Raw genomic sequence first — 19528 nt, forward strand, 5'->3', positions numbered from 1 at the left:
AATGAGTAAAATAGTTGATACTTTTATTTATTTCTAACATGATTGTAATTTATATAGTCTTATTAACTCTGTTCTATCTATTACAGACAACAGATTTCGACCAACGAATAAACTATATCCGTCACCGAAGTAATTAGGAAGCCTTAAGGTGGACACTGGTTTCAAATCACCATCAACCGACAGAACACGCACCGCTTTCGATTCACGTAAGAATACATATATTTTACCATCATCAAAACAGACGCCTTCTGGGGTGTCATTTAAATCGTATGTCCATTTGACTCGTGCATTTTGATTGAAACAAGAAATAAAACTGTTGGTTTTAGTTTCAATGCTAACTACTATATTCCCATTTGGAAGACAACATATACTTTTTAGAGGCATGATAAAAGGATCTCCAAACTCGTTTGGTTCGCAAAGAAAATTTTCACTAAAATGTTTAAGAACATTTCCATCGACGTCGATGATGTCAATATGCGATGTTACACCACGTGACCAATCAAAGTTAACTCTTTTCTTTGAAGCACCAATTGGACTTGAATGACTAATGACTGCAAAAGTACAATCCGGCAACTGCGAGATACTATAGTACGCATTTTCGGTTACTTTTTCGGATATTATACTCAAACTATTATAAGTTGATAAACGGATAAGACGCGATTGTTTCCCAGGGGAAGTAACTAAGACATCGTCGTTTTCATGGATATTGGTGATGTCGTATATACCTTGAATCAGAACTTCATCAATGAATTGATTTTCAATAATATCTCTGAATCTTTGTACCTTAAAGTTTGCATTATCTATAGCAATTATTGAATGTCCATGAATAATTACACCTGTAAATCTTGCAGTAATTTTATTTTCTGATTCACTCGGATCACGTTGAATTGCTAGAAACGGGTCAAGTTCTAATGCACGAAGAGGTAAAACGTCTGATGAAAATTTGATTCGCTTGCTGCATACTGTGGCCTCCGTGTCTTCGAAGTCAATTGTGTCAGCAGGTACGACGTGAACCATTCCAATCGGTTGATCAATCAGTGTTTCACACAAATTCAGAAACTTTTCGTTTAGTTCCAGTTTAAGCTCAATTGGATTATCTGATACCGCAAGTGAATAGAGAAGATCCGTATTTTTCTGCAGACTTTCTGGAATTTTTGACAATACGGTCAAAATGTCTTTAGTTGAAGTAAGGGATTTTGATAATTCTACCTCATCACGGACTCGTTTTAAATCTTTAACAATTCCTTCTGTTCTTTTCTTCAATTCTTCTACGTTTGTAACGCTATCAACTTTGCTCAATATGTCTACACATTTACGATTTATCATTTTCTCAAAATCTTGAACAATTGTCTTCAATTTGTAAATAGTACTTCTTATCTGCTGCCTTGATTGCACCAATAATTGATCTTTGTCGATCTCTTTAAAGACAATATCCTGTCCGGTGATTATTAAATTTTCTATTTCGTCATACGCATCTCTCAATTTTTCCCTTGCTAAGTCGGCACAGTTTTTGAAGTTTTTGCAATTACATTCGGCACCCCTATGATTCTCAACAGCACATTCGGAACACATAATCTTATAACACCCAAAACAGAAAAAGTCACACACGTTCTGTGGGTGATCGGAACAAAGTATACCATTTCTAGGTTTTGTTTCCGTTTTTGTATCACCTGATATAGCCTGGAGTAGCAGTAGAGATAACTCGTCTGTTGGAAATGAACTAGCCCATTGTTCTGCTGACAAGGTATAAGATGACGCTGTAATCTCGCGTCTATCCACAGGACACGAGAATTTGTTAAAACGTCTAGTTGATTCTATCAACTGGGTTAAACATTCAAAGCATATCGAATGATCACATGGTAATAGTTTCGGATCTTTTAAAGTGTCCCGACATATAGGACAGGATAAATGATCAGATGTTATATTATCTGCAAGTCTTCTCTGCATTCTATAAAAGGAATAAAAATCAATATGATAATTTTGAATTATTCTCAGGCATAAGATAGTAAGATATGATTCTCTAACAATGTTGTAGAGAGATTAGGCATATTGCTAGACAATAACAAAACAAAGAGATTTCATACCAGTAGAATAACTTTTTAGAATCAATCATTTGTTAATGGTCATGGCCTGACTGAATATGTGCGAAATGTATGCCACTGGACGTAAACAACGTGTTTTGTGATTAGAAGATCAATCATTTATCGTGTATAAAATAACGAATAAACAAAAGAGAAACTAAAATAATAAAAAAATCTAATATGACGTTCTTCTTTAGCTTTGGGTACAAAGACCTGTTCTTATTCGAATAGAACATGGGCTGCACGTGATTGACGTCACAATTGAAATTGCAACGTCAGATGAATTTTGAACAACGCCAGAGAGCAAAATGGACTTTTTTATGGTGTTGCTCGCTAGGAAATTAAATAAAAACATTCTAAAAGTAAGTTTAAATGTTTTTGTTCTTTTTTTATTGATAAACTGTTGATTTTTCAACAAATCAAAATGGCGACATTTTGAGCGTCTACTATAGGTCCGCTTCGAAGTACAAAAGTTCAAAATATTCCTATTAGAATCGAAATAATTCTATCATGCCATGCTCTATGCTCATTTTAACATGGGTAGGCATTATATTTGTTAACAAAAGAGAAACTGAAATAATAAAAAATAATCGGCCGCAATCATCTTTTCATTTTGACATTAGAAAATAAAGTGTGCCACGTCATTCCTGTGTAAACAGTTAGAGAAGATTTCGTATTGACAGACAAAGATGAAATAAAATACTTTAAAGTCAGAAATTATCGCGTGCATTTATTATTGCGATTTTGCCAATTTCAACTTAATTGCGATTTTAATTTAAACGATTTGGGGAAAAGACATGCTTTATTCAGTTAAAATATTACAAAATGCGATTTTAACTATTGCGTTTACAACTCTGTCGCATTATTCGCAATAATAAAAACCTCGCAATAATTTCTGAATTTACAGTACTAGTATACTGTAAGAATTCGATACAGATTCGAAAACCAATGAATTCTGTATGTTACTTTTTCTTTAATATTATTGCCAATATGATACACAGAAATACACACAACTATATAATGTATTTTGATATACTTACATTTTGCTCAATGACATTCAGGTAATGAGTATCACCCGAACTCATTGCAGAAAAAAACTGACTTTTATTATTTCTTTTAGTTAAAGATCAATTTTCGACAATGAAATATACAAAAAGTGTGTATTTTGATTTTTATACTTACATTTCTCTCTTTCAGCGCAAGGAACAGTAAGAATTCAAATAGTAACGTATATGATATTATTTCTTTGGGATTAAAATGAACAACTTTTTACATGAACAAAGATACAATGTACATGCAATGCACTTTAAATATTTACTTACATGTTCAAAGCAGAATCGAAACTAAGTCTTGTTGAATACAGTTTAAATTTAGAAAATCATATGATTATATGACGTACATATACCACTTAAACTATGGCACAAGGATTGTGTTAACATGGTTAAAAAATATATACAAAGTTAGGAAGTTTTACTTCAGTGATTTAATTATGAACATAGGGAAATTTGCCAGTATATACAATTTATACATGTATATTTAATAACGTGTTACGGATTGTTATTTCAATACAAATTATATGTGAATTGAGTGTATGAGGAGAGACAATCCTTAAGTAAAAATGTGGAAGTATATGACATTATGTTGTCAATTAATAACTCTGTTTACTACATATTTTGGTATCTATATTGATTCACTCATATGGTCTATGAATCAGGAATACACATATTAATTTTATAATAAAAAAAGTTGTTGGCAAGATTTGAGTAATGTTCTGCTCATATATTGTATGATGACATGACACTAAAATCCTAGGAAGAGGGATTGTGCTTGATTTTCTTATGCTGCAGACATAAGCTTTAACCGACGTTGTTTATTGAGAAACACCTGCGGGTGCGGTAGTTCCCCGTTGTGTCCATTTATTTGCGTTTTATGTTACATTTTCATTTTGATAATCCTTATTTATCTTTCATTGCATTTTACTGTAATCATTGAGGTTGCACATATGTAAATTGACGTGGTTAAACACATACCCTCGGTATTTACCGCCTTTGGGTGGGTTAACTTTACGTTTGTTTCTAAATAATTATATCCTTGAATGGAAAGTTCACACATTTGTATTTATATTATTAACATTCCCAAAACAGGCGTGGTTTGTGAAACAGTTGTATTTACAAAGTGCAACCTACACAATTCGTTTTGCGTTGTTGTTGTTGAAATGTTTTCTTTTCCTTTCTCTTTTAATGGGGAGGAGGAAAAGGGAGTTCGCTCTCAACTTACACATTCTTGTGTGGTAGGGATCAGCAGCTAAGCAAATTATTAAATTTTCATGTTTTCCAAATTCAGAAAACTGCATACTTTTCATTTATATTTGACAATTTATATTTTATAACCAACGCCATTTCATTGAGAGCATAAATAGATTTGTCAAATTATATCTAACTTTAAGGCAGTTTAGAAGACTTGTTTAAATGCAGCGAGCATGCGGGAAAATATGACAAAATCAGGAATCTTTTAGTCAATCAAAGTTCTCAACCTCATCTTACATTATAAAGCATGGAAATTACCTATTCCAGCGACTCAACATAACTTCATAAGTGACATTGAAGTTTGATTTGTTTGCAGTTTTTTTTTTATCATAATCTTTCATTAATTTGTTTGACAAAAAGTTTCAATTTTATTACGCCATTTCATTGAGAGCAAAAACAGATTTGTCAAAAAAATGGTCATTATTTATCAGACCATATATCTATTGCACCCAGATGCGATGTTTGCGTATAATGTGGTATTGAGAAAATAAGGATTTTAGAGGCTGTACTACGCCACTGCCAAACAAATGGTTGAGTTATTGATGTTCAGTCCCTCTGTATCTCCCCGCTCAGATCATAATAAAATTGCTTGTTACGGCTTTGCGACGTCTAATACGTTAACGCCGTCTTTTGAGCGGACCTTATCAAGTCATCGTAAGGTTTGCTGGTGAAACAAGGTCAACAATTGTTTGTGTCGTCCTTCCCTATGCATATATAACCCTGCTCAGTCGCTATGTTATTCTCGTTTCACGGACTTGAGACGAGAGCAGGAATTATCTGGAAATAATCTCACTCGTTAATAGGTTTCACATTGTGGCTCACGTTATATGTTTAACGATATCAATGTGTAGAAACCCCAAAAATCGGTACACTTAACATGCACCATAACAAATGTACTAGTAGATAAAACATTGTTGACATATTACATTGTAAAATATCCAATCTACGTCACCACTGTTTCGGAGTTTGATCTAATGCAATGTCTGTTTAAATGGCAGTAATTTTTTCTATCCTTTATCCCATTCAACATATATTTTTTAACTTATTGATTCAATAAAAATATCTTATAAAGAAATGAACCAAACCTGTATGTTCCCGCTTCTTGAAGTATATTCTTATTTTTTTCTATAAATTTATTACGTACATGTACACACAACATAAACAATCAACACTATGGACACAGGACTGTGTGACAGTCTATATATAAAGTTGGAAAGTTTATTTCTGAATAATTGATTTATTACGCATAAAAGGGAATTTAACAATATCTATATATAGGATGAAATGTTTAACTGGTTTATTTTTAAATCTGAAATTGATCTTAACCAGAGACATATATATGTAAAGTACAGTAAATAGATGAAATTAGGAACTACGTGTAATTTCTAAACTATTCGGTAAATACATGTTATAACTTATCAATTTAGCAATTACATATAATATTTACTGATTGGTACGGAATGATATTAATTACTGATTTTTTTGTAATTTCTACAGCTATTGACTGTCTTAACATTTTTCTTTTAATGTTTTGGACATAATTCAAGTACTTTTTGAAAATTGAAAACAACATATTATACATTCCATGCATATTAAGCGCTTTTCTTGATACACCTTCATTTAGAACACCCATAGCCGAATATTTAAAAGCCAAGGATTTATATGGACGCAAAACGTTATAGAGCTATAATAAACAAAATTAAATTTTATAGCTGACTATGCGGTATGGGATTTAATCATTGTTGAAGGCCGTACGGTGACCTTTAGTTGTTAATTTCTTTGTCATTTTGGTGTTTTGAGGAGAGTTGTCTCATTGGCAATCATACCACATCTTTTTTTTATAAATAGACTAGCCAAACCATCTCAGGTCAACTTTGTCTGTTGGAGTTGAAAGTAAAGGGGTACAGTTTGTAAGGTTAACTTGATGGTTAAGAAATCAAAGGTCCTTTAGATTCATGCTGTTTTGAACAGTGTATGTATTGAACTGAAAAAACCGCTACTTTATGTTTATTTTAACTATAGAAATTCTTGATCAAATCAAATATTTCTTCAAAAGAGAAAAACTACAAAATATGATCAGCATTTGTGTTTCTCAGAGCAGTTCGCTAGTACAGTTTGCTTAATGCAAGAGAATGACATTTCTCATATTCTTTTTTCATTGTATGTTAACTATTTGGAAATAGAATTTCTAAGTAATGGTAATTTGCTGTATGAAGTACAGGAATTGTCCTTATTTTTACTTGTGTATGCCGATGATATGATTGTTTTCTGTTTCTGTAAAAGGTACTAGACTGTATAAAAATAAATACCCATTGGTGGCTTTTTAGTGTTTCTTTTCTTCTATGATCGGATGACACCTTTACTTTTTACATTCTAAATACTCTATAACACAAGGAATGCTACGTCTACCATCTATCTGCACAGGATTTACTGCATGTTATACACTATAAAACATTTTTGCCTGGCATACTCAATAACACTGATTAACTACTAGTCATACCCAATGATAAATAGGTAAATATAGCTGCATGTCACACAAAACTGTATTGGTAAGGACAGTCTACCCATGATAACATATTAACTACATGTACTACTTGCCATTCCGTATTAATCAATGATGAACTTTTGACGAGGTCAATAAGTTATATGTGGACATGTTAAGATTATTTTGACAGAGGACGAAGTACGAGTGTCATATAATCTGATTAGGTCAACATATCATCTAACAGATTTTCTATCTAAATTTAGTTTGAACTGCAAATTCTAGCTTTTTTACCTAGATCCTTAAAATCCAATACATCAAACTACATAACTTGTGATTCAGTAAGATCAATACATAACTCAGATAGCTGTATATTTTTTTTATGAAAATCCTAGTTAATTTGAATAAAGAATACATAAATTTCAAGTTTACTATCTTCATTCAGTCAGACTTTCTTTTTACCTATTTATTGAATCCTCAAATTTGACAAAAATAAATCAAACTACCAAACAACCTGGCATTTTTTTAGATCATAATATATATCAGAGAGCTATATGGTTGTATCAAAATCCAAGTAAATTTGAAAAAAGTCAAAGAAATAATTTAAGAGTAATGTCTGAATTTTTTTTTTACCTTTTAATTAAATTCTTTTATTTCACAGCAACGAATCAACACTACCAAAAATCTTAAAATTTTGTAAGACCTATATTTAATTTAGTTAAATGGGCTGATTCAAACCAGTCAAGACTAAATTCAAAGGTCAAGACTAGTCGAGACAGGTATATACTGGTCGATACTGGTCGATGCTAGGTCGAAACTTGTCAAGACAGGACGGGAATAATCGAGTCATGTCGAAAATAGTCGAGATAGGTCGAGACTATTCGAGCCTTGGTCAAGACCATTTCAGACTACACCAAGATAATCAAATACTGAATCAGACTTATTAAGTAAAATTGAGACAAAAGTCGAGTACAGTTAAGAAAGTACTGCCGAGATAACGTCAAGACTAGTAGAGTAAAATTTAACTGATCGAGCACAAACTATGGTCTATTCAGACTCTGAGCAGTTTGTAGTCCTTTATGTAACGCTGTGTTTTGGTCTGTACTATGATAGACTATGGCACAGATATATGATAAGGTTACCTGCAGGCTCACAAGATAGCCAATAGAACTGATAAATATCAGTAAGACCTTGCAGGCACCTACGATTGTCTATGGTACAACGTTGTATGACTTGAAGTTACCTATAAACTATGAAACAGATATACACTATGGGAGCTGCAGGCACATATGGTTGACTATGTTGCAGATCGATGGTGATTTGACCTGCATGCATCTATAATGAGCTAAGGTACAGACAGATAGCAGTGTGACCTTCAGGTACTTTTATAGTCTGAGGTACAAATAAGTAAGATCTATGTCCTGCAGGCTCATAGTATGGGCTATAGTGCATATATAAGGTGAGGTGACACAGTCTCCTATGATGGGCTATAGAACAGATACAAAGTTCATTATTTTGCACATAAATTAAATCGTTAATTTTCTGGGCTTTGCTCATTATGATTATTATCACCGTAAGGGGACTTATAATTGTTTTGTTAATGTCTGTGTCATTGCGTCTATTGTGAAGAGTTGTCTCATTGACAATCATATCACATCTTCGCTTTATATACATGTACATCTATATAGTGCAGATATATTTAGATGTGACCTACATGCACATATTACAGACTATGGTACATATAATTAGTAGTGTGACCTACAGACTCAAATGATAGGCGATGTTACATATCTTAATTGATGTGAATTTCAGGCACATTTGCTACAGATAAATTTTGATACGACATGCATGCACCTATAGTATTGTTTATTATTGTACACGTAGGTACTACTTTTTGATAAGTGGTGTCTGGCAGTAATTCTTCACATAGGCTTTAATCACCGTTTAAAACTCTAACATGAACTAAACTTACAAATCATACAAGACTAACAATGAACAGAGGCTTCTGACTTGGGACATTCTCCAACATGGAGTGGGGTTAACATGTTTGTGAGATCTCAACCCCCCTTTACCTCTTAGAGACAACAACCCGTCAAGAGAAGAAAAAACAGTCCTAGGTCTTCAGCGGGTCTTCTACACAGCGAGAAAATATCTTACCCGGATCTTATATTATATGTTTGCATATTTTCAACATTACCTGAAATGTTTCCCTGTTCTAAAAAAAATAAATAATAAAAAGTATTTAAAAAATCAAATACTACTATAATTTATTTATGATGTCAGTATACTTAAAGACATAAAAGCAAGAGGCATTAACCTGTTCATTTTACACTATTCTAAAATATGCTTCCCGTCAATTTAAACACCTCAAAATACGTATTATACCTAGTAATCAATGCCATAGTTGTGATCAGTGCATATTTCATATTGAATGGAAGAGTACAAAATGACATAATACCATTTGACGCTTTACAATTCACACACATATGTTATAGAATGTAAACAGCTATCGTCTTACTTCTGAGAAGATCAAGTTATTTTATTTATTTTCGAAGAAACATATATCGTTCGAATAAAAAGGAAAATAACAAATTCACAGAACTTTAATTAAACTTGAACAACGTGTTTATATTTAGCTGTTTTTAATGTATTCCAATCTCAAATTTCAATGTCCAATAACTATCTGCAATTATTATTTGGGTAAACACTAACGAAGGGTGTTAATAGAAATAAATATATGTGGTATGAGGACTAGTGCGAATGAGACATCTATCCATCCAAGTTATAATGTGTAAATTTATTCGAAAAAGTAAATAATTATAGGTCAACGAATGGCTTTCATCACGGAATTTTGGCTCACACCCAAAATCAGTCTATAACGGGCACCACAATGGCCAGTATAAAACAATCGTACAGTAAAACCAATGGTGTAATCTATATAAAAAACGAGAAACGAAAAACACTTATGAACCACATCAATAAACGACACCCACTGACAAAATTTCGGTTAAACGTTTCAACAGGAGCTAACATTCACCATTAACTGACACAGTTGACTGTAGTGAAACATAGAAAGACGCACTAAAAAATACTAATTTAAACTGTTATTCGCGATAAAAAATGTCCCCCTTGTATCTTATATTAAAAAAAAAAAATAATCATACACTTTACGAGTAAATTTGATCTCTTATACAATGTACATACATTCTTTTATATTTGAAAATGGTAGTATACTGAAACCATGAAACACATTTTGAATTTGCTGAAATATTTCTAAAACAGATAGTACTGTATTATTGACAGACGTTGTAGAAATAACCCACTCTATATTGATATAAATGATTCATTATCGAAATCTTCAAAATTGAGTTATTTGTATCATTAATAATTGTTATAGCATAATAATAGGTACATGGTGTGTAAGTGACATGATACGAGAAATATAGGGTAAGTAATTTCAATATTTGGTGAGAGCGAAGCTTGAATCCCCATATGCGCTATACTGAAGCCATATATATCGTTCATCAACAATTTCGTCGTCTATTGAAACCTTTCAGAGTTCTTTTTTGCTTTGAAAGGGAGGAAACACCTACTACTACTACTACTACTACTACTACTACTACTACTACTACTATTTTGTTTAAATTCATGAACATTTCTTAATATATTTGTATATACATACATGTATAAATAAACATTTTATTTACAAAAAACGTTTATAAATATAAAAAGTTTTCTAAATAATTCATTTATGTACGAGGTCCTAAATTAAGTAAAGCAAACCTTTTTAATATCAACGACTCTTTTACAAAAGTACAATGCCTTCCCAACCGCAAAACATAAACAGATTTGTTCAATTTATCATCGCAACTTATATATTCTAATTAAATCAGTTTTGTCTATCACAGTCAAAAGATTTCTGCAAACAATTAAATTTTTCCCGTCACCGAAATAGTTAGAAAGTCTTAATGTTGACACTGGTTTCAAATCTCCCTCAACTGATAGAACACGCACTACCTTGGATTCGCGTAAGAACACCAATATTCTGCCATCATAAAAACAAACGCCTTCAGGGGTGTCATTTAAATTGTATGTCCATTTGACGCGTCCGCTTTGGTAAATGCAAGAAATAAAGTTTTTTGTTTTTGATACAATGCTAACCACTATAGCCCCATTTGAAAGACAACACATATTATTCAGAGGCATTATAAAAGGATTACCGAATTCGGTTGGTTCACAAATACAAGACTCACTTAAATGTGTTAAAACTTTTCCCTCGACGTTGATAATATCAATATGTGACGTTACCCCACGTGACCATTCAAAACGAATCCTCTTGTTTGAAACGCCACTGGGACTTGAATGACAAATTACTGCGAACAAATGATCTGGTAATCGTGATATATCATAATAAGCCTGGTCAGTTACAGTCTTTGAAACTATTCCCAAACTTTTGTAAGTTGACAAACGGAAGAGACACGACTGTTTCCCAGGGGCAGTAACTAAGACATCGTCGTCGTCTTGAATATTTGCAATAGCGTATACACCTTGAATTAAAATTTCATCAATAAACTGTTCTTTCACATTGATCCGGAATCTTTGTACCTTACAATTTGCATTGTCTATTACAATTATCGCATGTCCATAATGAATTAAACCTGTAAATCTTGCGGTTATTGTGTTCTCTAGTCCAATTGGGTCAACTTTTATCTCGAGAAAAGGTTCCAGTTCAAGTGCTCGAGAAGGTAATACGTCTGAAGAAAATTTGATTCGGTGACTGCAAACTGTGGCCTCCGTATCTTCAAAATCTACGGAATCAGCTGGTAGAACGTCAACTGTGCCAATTGGTTGATCAACAAGTAAGTCACACAATTCAAGAAACGTTTCATTTAGTTCAAGTTTTATCCCAATTGGATCATCTGATACTGCAAGGGAGTTTAGCAAATCTGTATTTTTCTGTATACTGTCGGGAATTTTCGACAAAACAGTCAACATATCCTCTGTAGAAGTTTGAGATTTGGAATGTTCTATGTCACCACGGACTCTTTCTAATTCTTTAACGATTCCTTCAGTTTTTTTCTGCAGTTGTTCAACGTTTACAACGCTTTCAACTTTGTTCAAAATGTCCAAACTCTTTCGATTTACCCTTTTCTCGAAATCATGAACGATGCTCTTTAATTTAAAAATAGTAGTTTTAATTTGCTGTCTTGATTGCATCAGGAATTGATCTTTTCCGATCTCTTTATAATTAGTAACGATGTCCCGTCCGTAGCTAATTATATTTTCTATTTCGTCATACGAATTTCTCAATTTCTCTCTTGCTAAGTCGGCACATATTTTGAAATTTTTGCAATCACAGTCGAAACTCCTATGTTTGTCAACAGCACACTCGGAACATATTATCTGATAACATCCGAAACAGAAAAAGTCACAAAAATTCTGAGGATGTTCGGAACAAGGTATATTATTTTTATAGTTTTCTTGCGTTTTAACACCACCCGATATAGCTTGTAATAACACTACAGCTAATTCGTCTGTTGGAAAAGATTTAGCCCATTCTTCTGCTGATATTGTGTAAGATGGCATTGTTATCTCACGTCGGTCCACGGGGCACGTGACTTTGTTAAAACGTCTTGTTGAGTTTATCAACTGGGTCAAACATTCACAACATAAAGTATGGTCACATGGTAATAATTTTGGGGTTTTTAATGTGTCTCTACATATAGGACAAGATAAATGATCAGATGCTATGTTATCTGCAAGTCTTCTCTGCATTCTGCAAAGGAATGAATGTTTTATGATCTGCTTATATCTCTGAAACAGTAGAGGAAACACCTCAACTTATAATATATAAAAGACACAATTTCTATAAGATTCAGCCACCAATCGCATGCAGAAGAAACCGTTCCCTTCACTAAATATAATATATATTAATATTAAATTTCGTCATCGATACCTCAACGTTTAAACATGTATACAGGTTCTTAAAGTACTAGTGCTGGAAAATTATTTTTATCCGGATACAATTTTAGCTACATGCATATGTTAACGGAATAGAAGCATGATAGAGTTTATTTGTGTTTAAGCTCGGACTACTAATTTAGTAAATAACGAATTGAATGTTCTTTCTTTTGAATATTATTATTTAGTGATTTATTCGGTGAATTTACACATCAATAAATTTCTAAGAAACTACTTTATTTCTCATCCAAAACCAACTTATGTGTAGAGTGATTTTTATGCACCAAACAATCTATTTTATATTAATTGAATTAAGCATTTAAGTATGACGTTTCTTTACCTAAAAAGGTCAAATAGAGAAAAAAAAAAAGAAGGTTGCCAATTTTGTTCGCATAATCTTCTAAAGGGTAAGACCATGTGCTTTATAGAGTAAAGCATCATCGTATCGTCCACCGCTTCTTATGTTTCTAAAGCGTAAATTATAATAGTTTCAGAAACACAAATTTTAAAATGATATGCTATCATCACGTACTTATAACCTACATTATATTATTTAATATTGGACTAGTTTTTTGTATTTGATGTAGCCTTGCAATTGTTTCTATTCGATCGCCACTGAGAAGTCTTCCGAAATCTAAACAGTGTCTTTCATACCAAATTATAACTCTGATATCTGTTTTGAATTCTTTGCAACCAATGGGTCGAAGACAGTAAATATCGACGTTCGGTCACCGAGTGTATCAAAAGCGCAGTAATCAGCATTTAAGTGTTGACAGAAAATTACAATGATATAATAATTATTTGTATATATGTCATGTATGTACTGTTTATAAAATGTTGATTTATTCAAGACATGGCACACCTATTCGGCGTTTCGGTTTAATATGCTCTACGAATCCTAATTAATTTGTATTTCAAACTTATTTTATTCTAAGGCCACACTTGAGTCCGATATAGAAGGACCTAGCTACTTGATTACTAAATGATCAGCCTAGTATCTTTGATAATTTCGAATTCTGTTCCGTAACTGCGAGTATACGTCGGTTGTAACTTCATGTTTTGTATCTTTATGTTTGCTGTTTGTTGTACTGCGTGTTGGTCTTTTGAGTCAAACTTTTTCAATCTGTTTTTTTAGTTTTTTTCTTGAATTGTGCTGCGCATGGTTAGGGAGAATTCGGTTTTTGACAAGATTGACCCCGTTGCGTTCTCTTTATTCCGATTATGTTTTGTACACCCTTGATTTAATGGTGGTCGTTTGTTGCTTTGTGTGATCCTTTTATATTTTATCATAAATCAGGATGATCATTTTATTTCATTTGAATTATTACACAATACCATGACTAACGCCAGGAAAATCCATGGCATATAGTTATAATATGTAGATTAAAGTAAGGGGGTTGCCAAGGATGGAGTTTGATTGGGTCGTTTTTTTTCTGCACAGACACAATCGAGCATAGGTCAAACATCATGTATATATCCATTATATGAATTTGACTTGTCCAACATAGAACATGCTTTATCTTTTTCAGTTTGCATGTGGAGGGAGGGTTGACACAAAATTGATATAGAAAAGTCTTTTATCAGATACCATTAATATGATACATTGTAAGTGAGAATATCTTTGTAACTTATATCCGATCATTTTATTTTTGTTTAGAACCCATTTTTTTCTTCCTAGCGGTACTGGAGAGTCTACTTGGTTCTCTTTATAATGGAATTTCATTATCCGAATAAAACAAAATAATACAATACATAATTATATTGTAAATCGTCAACATATGAATATTTCTTGAAAATAAACTATAATGTATAAACTTTGAAATACAAGATATACTTACATTTACTTATTCTGTATATTCACAAGCAATAAGGTTAAGCACATAAATGCAATGCGGAAACGAAAGTATTGTCTTGATGAATAGCTTAAATATAGAACATAACATGACATTACGGTTACCACAATGACAATGATTTTACTTCAGTGATTTAATATGTACTGCTAAGGAAGCCTGCCAATGCACGTATCATATTCTACCCTAATTTTAGTTTATCGGTATGTGGGTCATTTAAAAAAAAATGTAGAATGTTATTTGTATACCCAAGAACGCTATTTTGTAATATTTAAAAAAAAAAATGCAGGTGTAAGTGCTAAAATGAAAGTGTATATTATTTTCCATTAGAAAATTAATAATAAACACGATTTAGATCTATTTTGATAAGATTGCGTGAAAGGTGAGAACTGAAACTACTGACAGATCATCAGAAAGAACGGTTTTGATGAATGATTCGGCCAACAAAAACACATGGTATACAGGATAACAACAGACTGTAACATCGTCAATACTTTCCCCGGCTAACGCTTATTACGGTTTACGAACTTAGAATCTTCGTTATTCTACGCATAGTTTGTTTATGCATGTGTACATGTGTACATATCACGACAAAAAAAATTAAAGAAAATCGACAAACAACTAAAATCATAACCTATCACAAAAACTAATGAAAGTTAAATACTAACCTCATGACTGTTGTTGTGTTATACATGTCATCTCTTGTTTAAATAGATCGCACGCAGCATTTAGGAGTCAGAGCAAAGACAGCCTGTACCAAGTCAGGAATATGACAGTTCTTGTCCATTCGTTTTTGATGCGTTTTGTTATTTGATTTTGCCATGTTATTATGGACTTTCCTAATTGATTTTCCTCTGAGTTCAGTATTTTTGTGATTTTACTTTTTAGCTTGTAGTCGGGATATTGTGTCCGGGTAAGGTGACATGTATTCCTGCAAACTATAAATTTCTAAGTTAGCACCTTCTAAAGCCGTCTCAGCGTGTCGGTCTAGTACAAAGAAGGGCACATATTCATATAACATGCGTTTTCGATAAAATATTATGCAATTGCTAAAGTGTTTTTTATGAGACTTTATCTACTTTGATTACATAATGGAATTTTATCATTAAGTAAAAGCGAGTCAGAATTCTTTTCGAAATGAAAGTGTCAGGTTTAATTTTAAGATCACAATTACTTGCAAAATGTCCTATTACTTTTAAGTCACTGCTTACAAATGTAACAATAAATAATCATACCCAAAATCTTCCTCTTTCTAGAATGTGACCTAACAAATTAAACAGGGTTTGTTCATGTATAAACCAAACGACACCAGCAACATGTGAAGGTCACCTCAGTGATAGGGTTCGTGCATTAATCTTCTACGTTGTGTTTTGTATACTGTTCCATATCCATGGTATCGTCATGGTCTTTTCTTTTTTGCCACGGTGTTGTCAGTTTATGTTCGACTTACAAGTTTGAAAGTCCATTTGGTATCCTTCGCTTGTCTTTTTTTTTTTAAAGTCGTCACAACGAAAGTTTAACAGTTCTCATAATTGATCGATCGTAATGAAATATCAGCGTCACAGATGATAACTGATTTGTTTCAATTGTTTTGTCATATAAACACTGTACTGAGTATGTTTATATCATTATGCACACGATCACTGCCATGTGTGGAGTAGAACATGTGTAGATTAAAAGAGCATATAATATCACCCGCTTAGTTGTTTTCAGTTCATCCACACTGTTATTTTTAGTTAGTGTTTTGTAGACGGATATTTGTTTCTTCGTCATTTGAATTACCATGATATTGTCAATCTTTCTTTCGACTTATTGATACGAGATTTGATGTACCCTCGGCAGCTTCCGTCTCTTTATTTTTTAAAACAATGCTCTTCAAATTTTGTTTGAATTGTCTTGGAAAACGTTCAAGTTGGAGCGTCACTAATAGAGATGTATTTGCACCTGACAATCATGCCGAGAAAAAAACCCTAAACTAAAATATTGCAGAGTTTTGACATGCCACTGCATGTATTTTAAACAGCATATATGTAATGTAAGATCTTCCAAATCTGGCATGGTTTGGTGCCTGTTCCAATTCATGAACCTAGTTAGTAGATATTCAATGTTTCAGTCATTCGGGTAATTGGCTGTTGCTCATCTTTTAATAGGTTTAAAAGGACAAGATCAGAATGGCTTCTTATCATATTCGAAACTTTAAAAATAAAGAGAAATATTTGTGTATCAATAAACTCTGAAAGACATCTTTCTGGAATGAGGTATGAGATTTATGATTCTCGGGGTTTGTCGTACTTATGTTTACTTTCAAAATTATTGATGCAGAAATTCCTTGATAGCACCCAGTGATAAATAGTTGATCCATATTCAGGAGAGAAACTTTAAACTGTTTATACTATAGGTAGTTTATGCAAGATGGGACGAACAGGTAAGAAATGACAAGAAATATACCCGTGATAAACACTTGTATATTAATGGAGGGAAACATTTGCCTAAATTACAAACAACTAATAACGGACATAAGAAGTTTTTTTAAATGTAGACAACATCACGCCTAGGTCTCCTCTACACAACAAATCAGAGTGAACGCCAACCCACGCACATATACATATGTTCATAAACCTTATGTTAAGTCAAGCTTTATTCTTCAATTCTAAACAGATGACAATAAGACAACTCTCCACAAGAGACCAAAATGACACAGAAATTTATACATAAGTTTAGTAGAAAAATATATCAAAGTTTTTGTTAACTATGTTACTAATTTACTTTATTAACAAATAAATATTAAAATACTTCTACATACATTTTTTATTCATTTCTATTATTGCAATTTATATAGTTTTATAGAACTAGTTTTGTCTATCACTGTCAAAAGATTTCTGGAAACGAGTAAACTACTGCCGTCACCAATATAATGAGGAAGTTTAAAGGTGGACGTTGGTTTCAAACCACCCTCAACCGACAGAACCCGCACTACTTGCGAGTCCCGTAGGAACACATATATTTTACCATCATCAAAACTAACGCCTTCTGAAGTGTCATTCAAATTGTATGTCCATTTGACGCGTCCGTTTTGGTTAATGCAAGAAATAAAACTGTTGGTTTTAGTTTCAATGCTCACTACTATAGTCCCATTTGAAAGGCAACACATACTTTTTAGAGGCATAATAAATGGATCACCGAATTCGGTTGGTTCACAAAGAACGGATTCACTGAAATGTTTCAAAACATTTCCATCGACGTTGATGATATCGATATGTGACGTAACCCCACGTGACCAGTCAAAATAAGCTCTCTTTTTGAATGCACTGCTAGGTCTTGAATGACAAATGACTGCGAACGCAGAATCTGGCAAGCGCGAAATATTTTAATAGGCCCTATCGGTAACTGTCTTTGAAATTATACTCAGGCTCTTGTAAGTTGATAATCGAAAGAGACTCGATTGTGGCCCCGGGGAAGTAACTAAGACATCGTCGTTTTCATGAATATTGATGATATCGTAGGCACCTGGTATTGACATTTCATCAATAAAATTATCTGTCATTGTGTCTCGGAATCTTTTTACTTTAAAGTTCGCATTGTCAATGGCAATAATGGCATGTCCGTGAAGTGTTAACCCCGTAAACCTTGTAGAAATTTTATTCTCTTGTCCACTTGGCTCATCTTTAATCTGGAGAAAAGGTTCAAGTTCAAGTGCACGCGATGGTAAAATATTTGATGAAAATTGGATTCGCTGGTTGCACACTGTAGCCTCTGTGTCTTCGAAATATGATTTATCCGCACGAACGACATGAACTGTTCCTATGGGTTGATCCACAAGAGTGTCACACAAATTCAAAAACGCTTCATTTAGTTCAAGTTTTATCTCAATTGGGTCATCTGATACTCCAAGTAAATTGAACCGATCAGTACTTTTCTGCAGATTTTCCGGGACGTTTGATAAAACGTTTAGCATATCCTTGGTTGACGTTTGAGATTTGACATATTCTATTTCATCACGGACTCGCTTCAAATCTTTAACAATTTCTTCCGTTTTTTTCTGTTTTCTGTAGTTCTTCTACGTTTGTGACGCTTTCAACTTTGCTTAATATGTCCAGACATTTCCGATTGACCATTTTCTCAAAATTATAAACGATGGACTTCAATCTAAGAACGGTATTTTTAATCTGCTGCCTGGATTGCAGTAAGAGTTGATCTTTTCCAATCTCTTTAGTGACGATATCCTGTCCCTGGCTGATTAGATTTTCTATTTCGTCAGATGCATCTCCTAATTTCTCTTTGCTAAGTCGGCACAGTTTTTGAACTTTTTGCAATTGCATTCGATACCCCTATGATTCTCAACAGCACATTCGGAACATATAATCTGATAACATCCAAAACAGAAAAAGTCACAAACATTCTGAGGATGTTCGATACAAAGTATCGCTTTTTTAGATTTTCCTTGTGTTGTCACATCACTTGCAATAGCCTGAAGCAAAACTATAGCTAACTCGTCTTTTGGAAAGGAATTAGCCCATTCCTCTGCTGATATATTGTACGAAGGCGCTGTAATCTCTTGTCGGTCCACTGGGCATGAAAATTTGTTGTAACGTCTTGACGAATGTATCAGCTGGATCAAACATTCACAACATAACGTATGGTCACATGGTAGTAGTTTCGGATCTTGTAAAGGGTCTTGACATATAGGACAAGACAAATGGTCAGATGCTTTATTGTCTGCAAGTCGTCTGTGACTTCTGAAAAAGAATAAATATTTTTTTACGATCAATATGTCTTCAAACATTAGAGACTACACATGAAATCTAACCATTTGCTAGCGACTGCAAACACAAATAAAAATATAAACCT

General features: G+C 33.1%; 2 protein-coding genes across 3 annotated transcripts; both read right to left on the minus strand.

Annotated features, from left to right (window-relative positions):
• LOC134681264 (uncharacterized) lies at nucleotides 1–5564 on the minus strand. Of its 2 annotated transcripts, none has more exons than XM_063540814.1 (2): nucleotides 5473–5564; nucleotides 1–1948 (listed from the first exon to the last, which is right to left on the minus strand). In XM_063540814.1, the coding sequence occupies exons 1-2, from the start codon at nucleotides 5544–5546 to the stop codon at nucleotides 34–36; spliced, it is 1989 nt and encodes a 662-aa protein (XP_063396884.1). In that variant the 5' UTR covers nucleotides 5547–5564; the 3' UTR covers nucleotides 1–33. The 2 variants fall into 2 exon arrangements, with proteins under 2 accessions (XP_063396884.1, XP_063396885.1); XM_063540815.1 differs by lacking the exon at nucleotides 5473–5564 and adding an exon at nucleotides 3264–3399.
• A 4417-nt stretch (nucleotides 5565–9981) lies between these two features.
• LOC134681265 (uncharacterized) lies at nucleotides 9982–14783 on the minus strand. The gene is made up of 2 exons (XM_063540816.1): nucleotides 14669–14783; nucleotides 9982–12645 (listed from the first exon to the last, which is right to left on the minus strand). Exon 2 carries the CDS (start codon nucleotides 12642–12644, stop codon nucleotides 10731–10733), a length of 1914 nt encoding a protein of 637 aa, XP_063396886.1. The 5' UTR covers nucleotide 12645; nucleotides 14669–14783; the 3' UTR covers nucleotides 9982–10730.
• Between the last annotated feature and the right edge of the window lie 4745 nt (nucleotides 14784–19528).

This window comes from Mytilus trossulus, chromosome 8 (assembly GCF_036588685.1).
Source record: "Mytilus trossulus isolate FHL-02 chromosome 8, PNRI_Mtr1.1.1.hap1, whole genome shotgun sequence".
NCBI lineage: Eukaryota > Metazoa > Mollusca > Bivalvia > Mytilida > Mytilidae > Mytilus > Mytilus trossulus.

What these genes read in the sequence shown, in the direction of transcription:
- LOC134681264 (XM_063540814.1), bottom strand. Translation starts at nt 5,546, where the DNA reads ATGTTGTGTGTACATGTACGTAATAAATTTATAGAAAAAAATAAGAAT. An exon ending in CAAGAAGCGGGAACATACAG is followed by an intron (nt 1,949 to 5,472) that starts GTTTGGTTCATT and finishes TTCCTTTTATAG; the next exon opens with AATGCAGAGAAGACTTGCAG.
- LOC134681265 (XM_063540816.1), bottom strand. Translation starts at nt 12,644, where the DNA reads ATGCAGAGAAGACTTGCAGATAACATAGCATCTGATCATTTATCTTGT.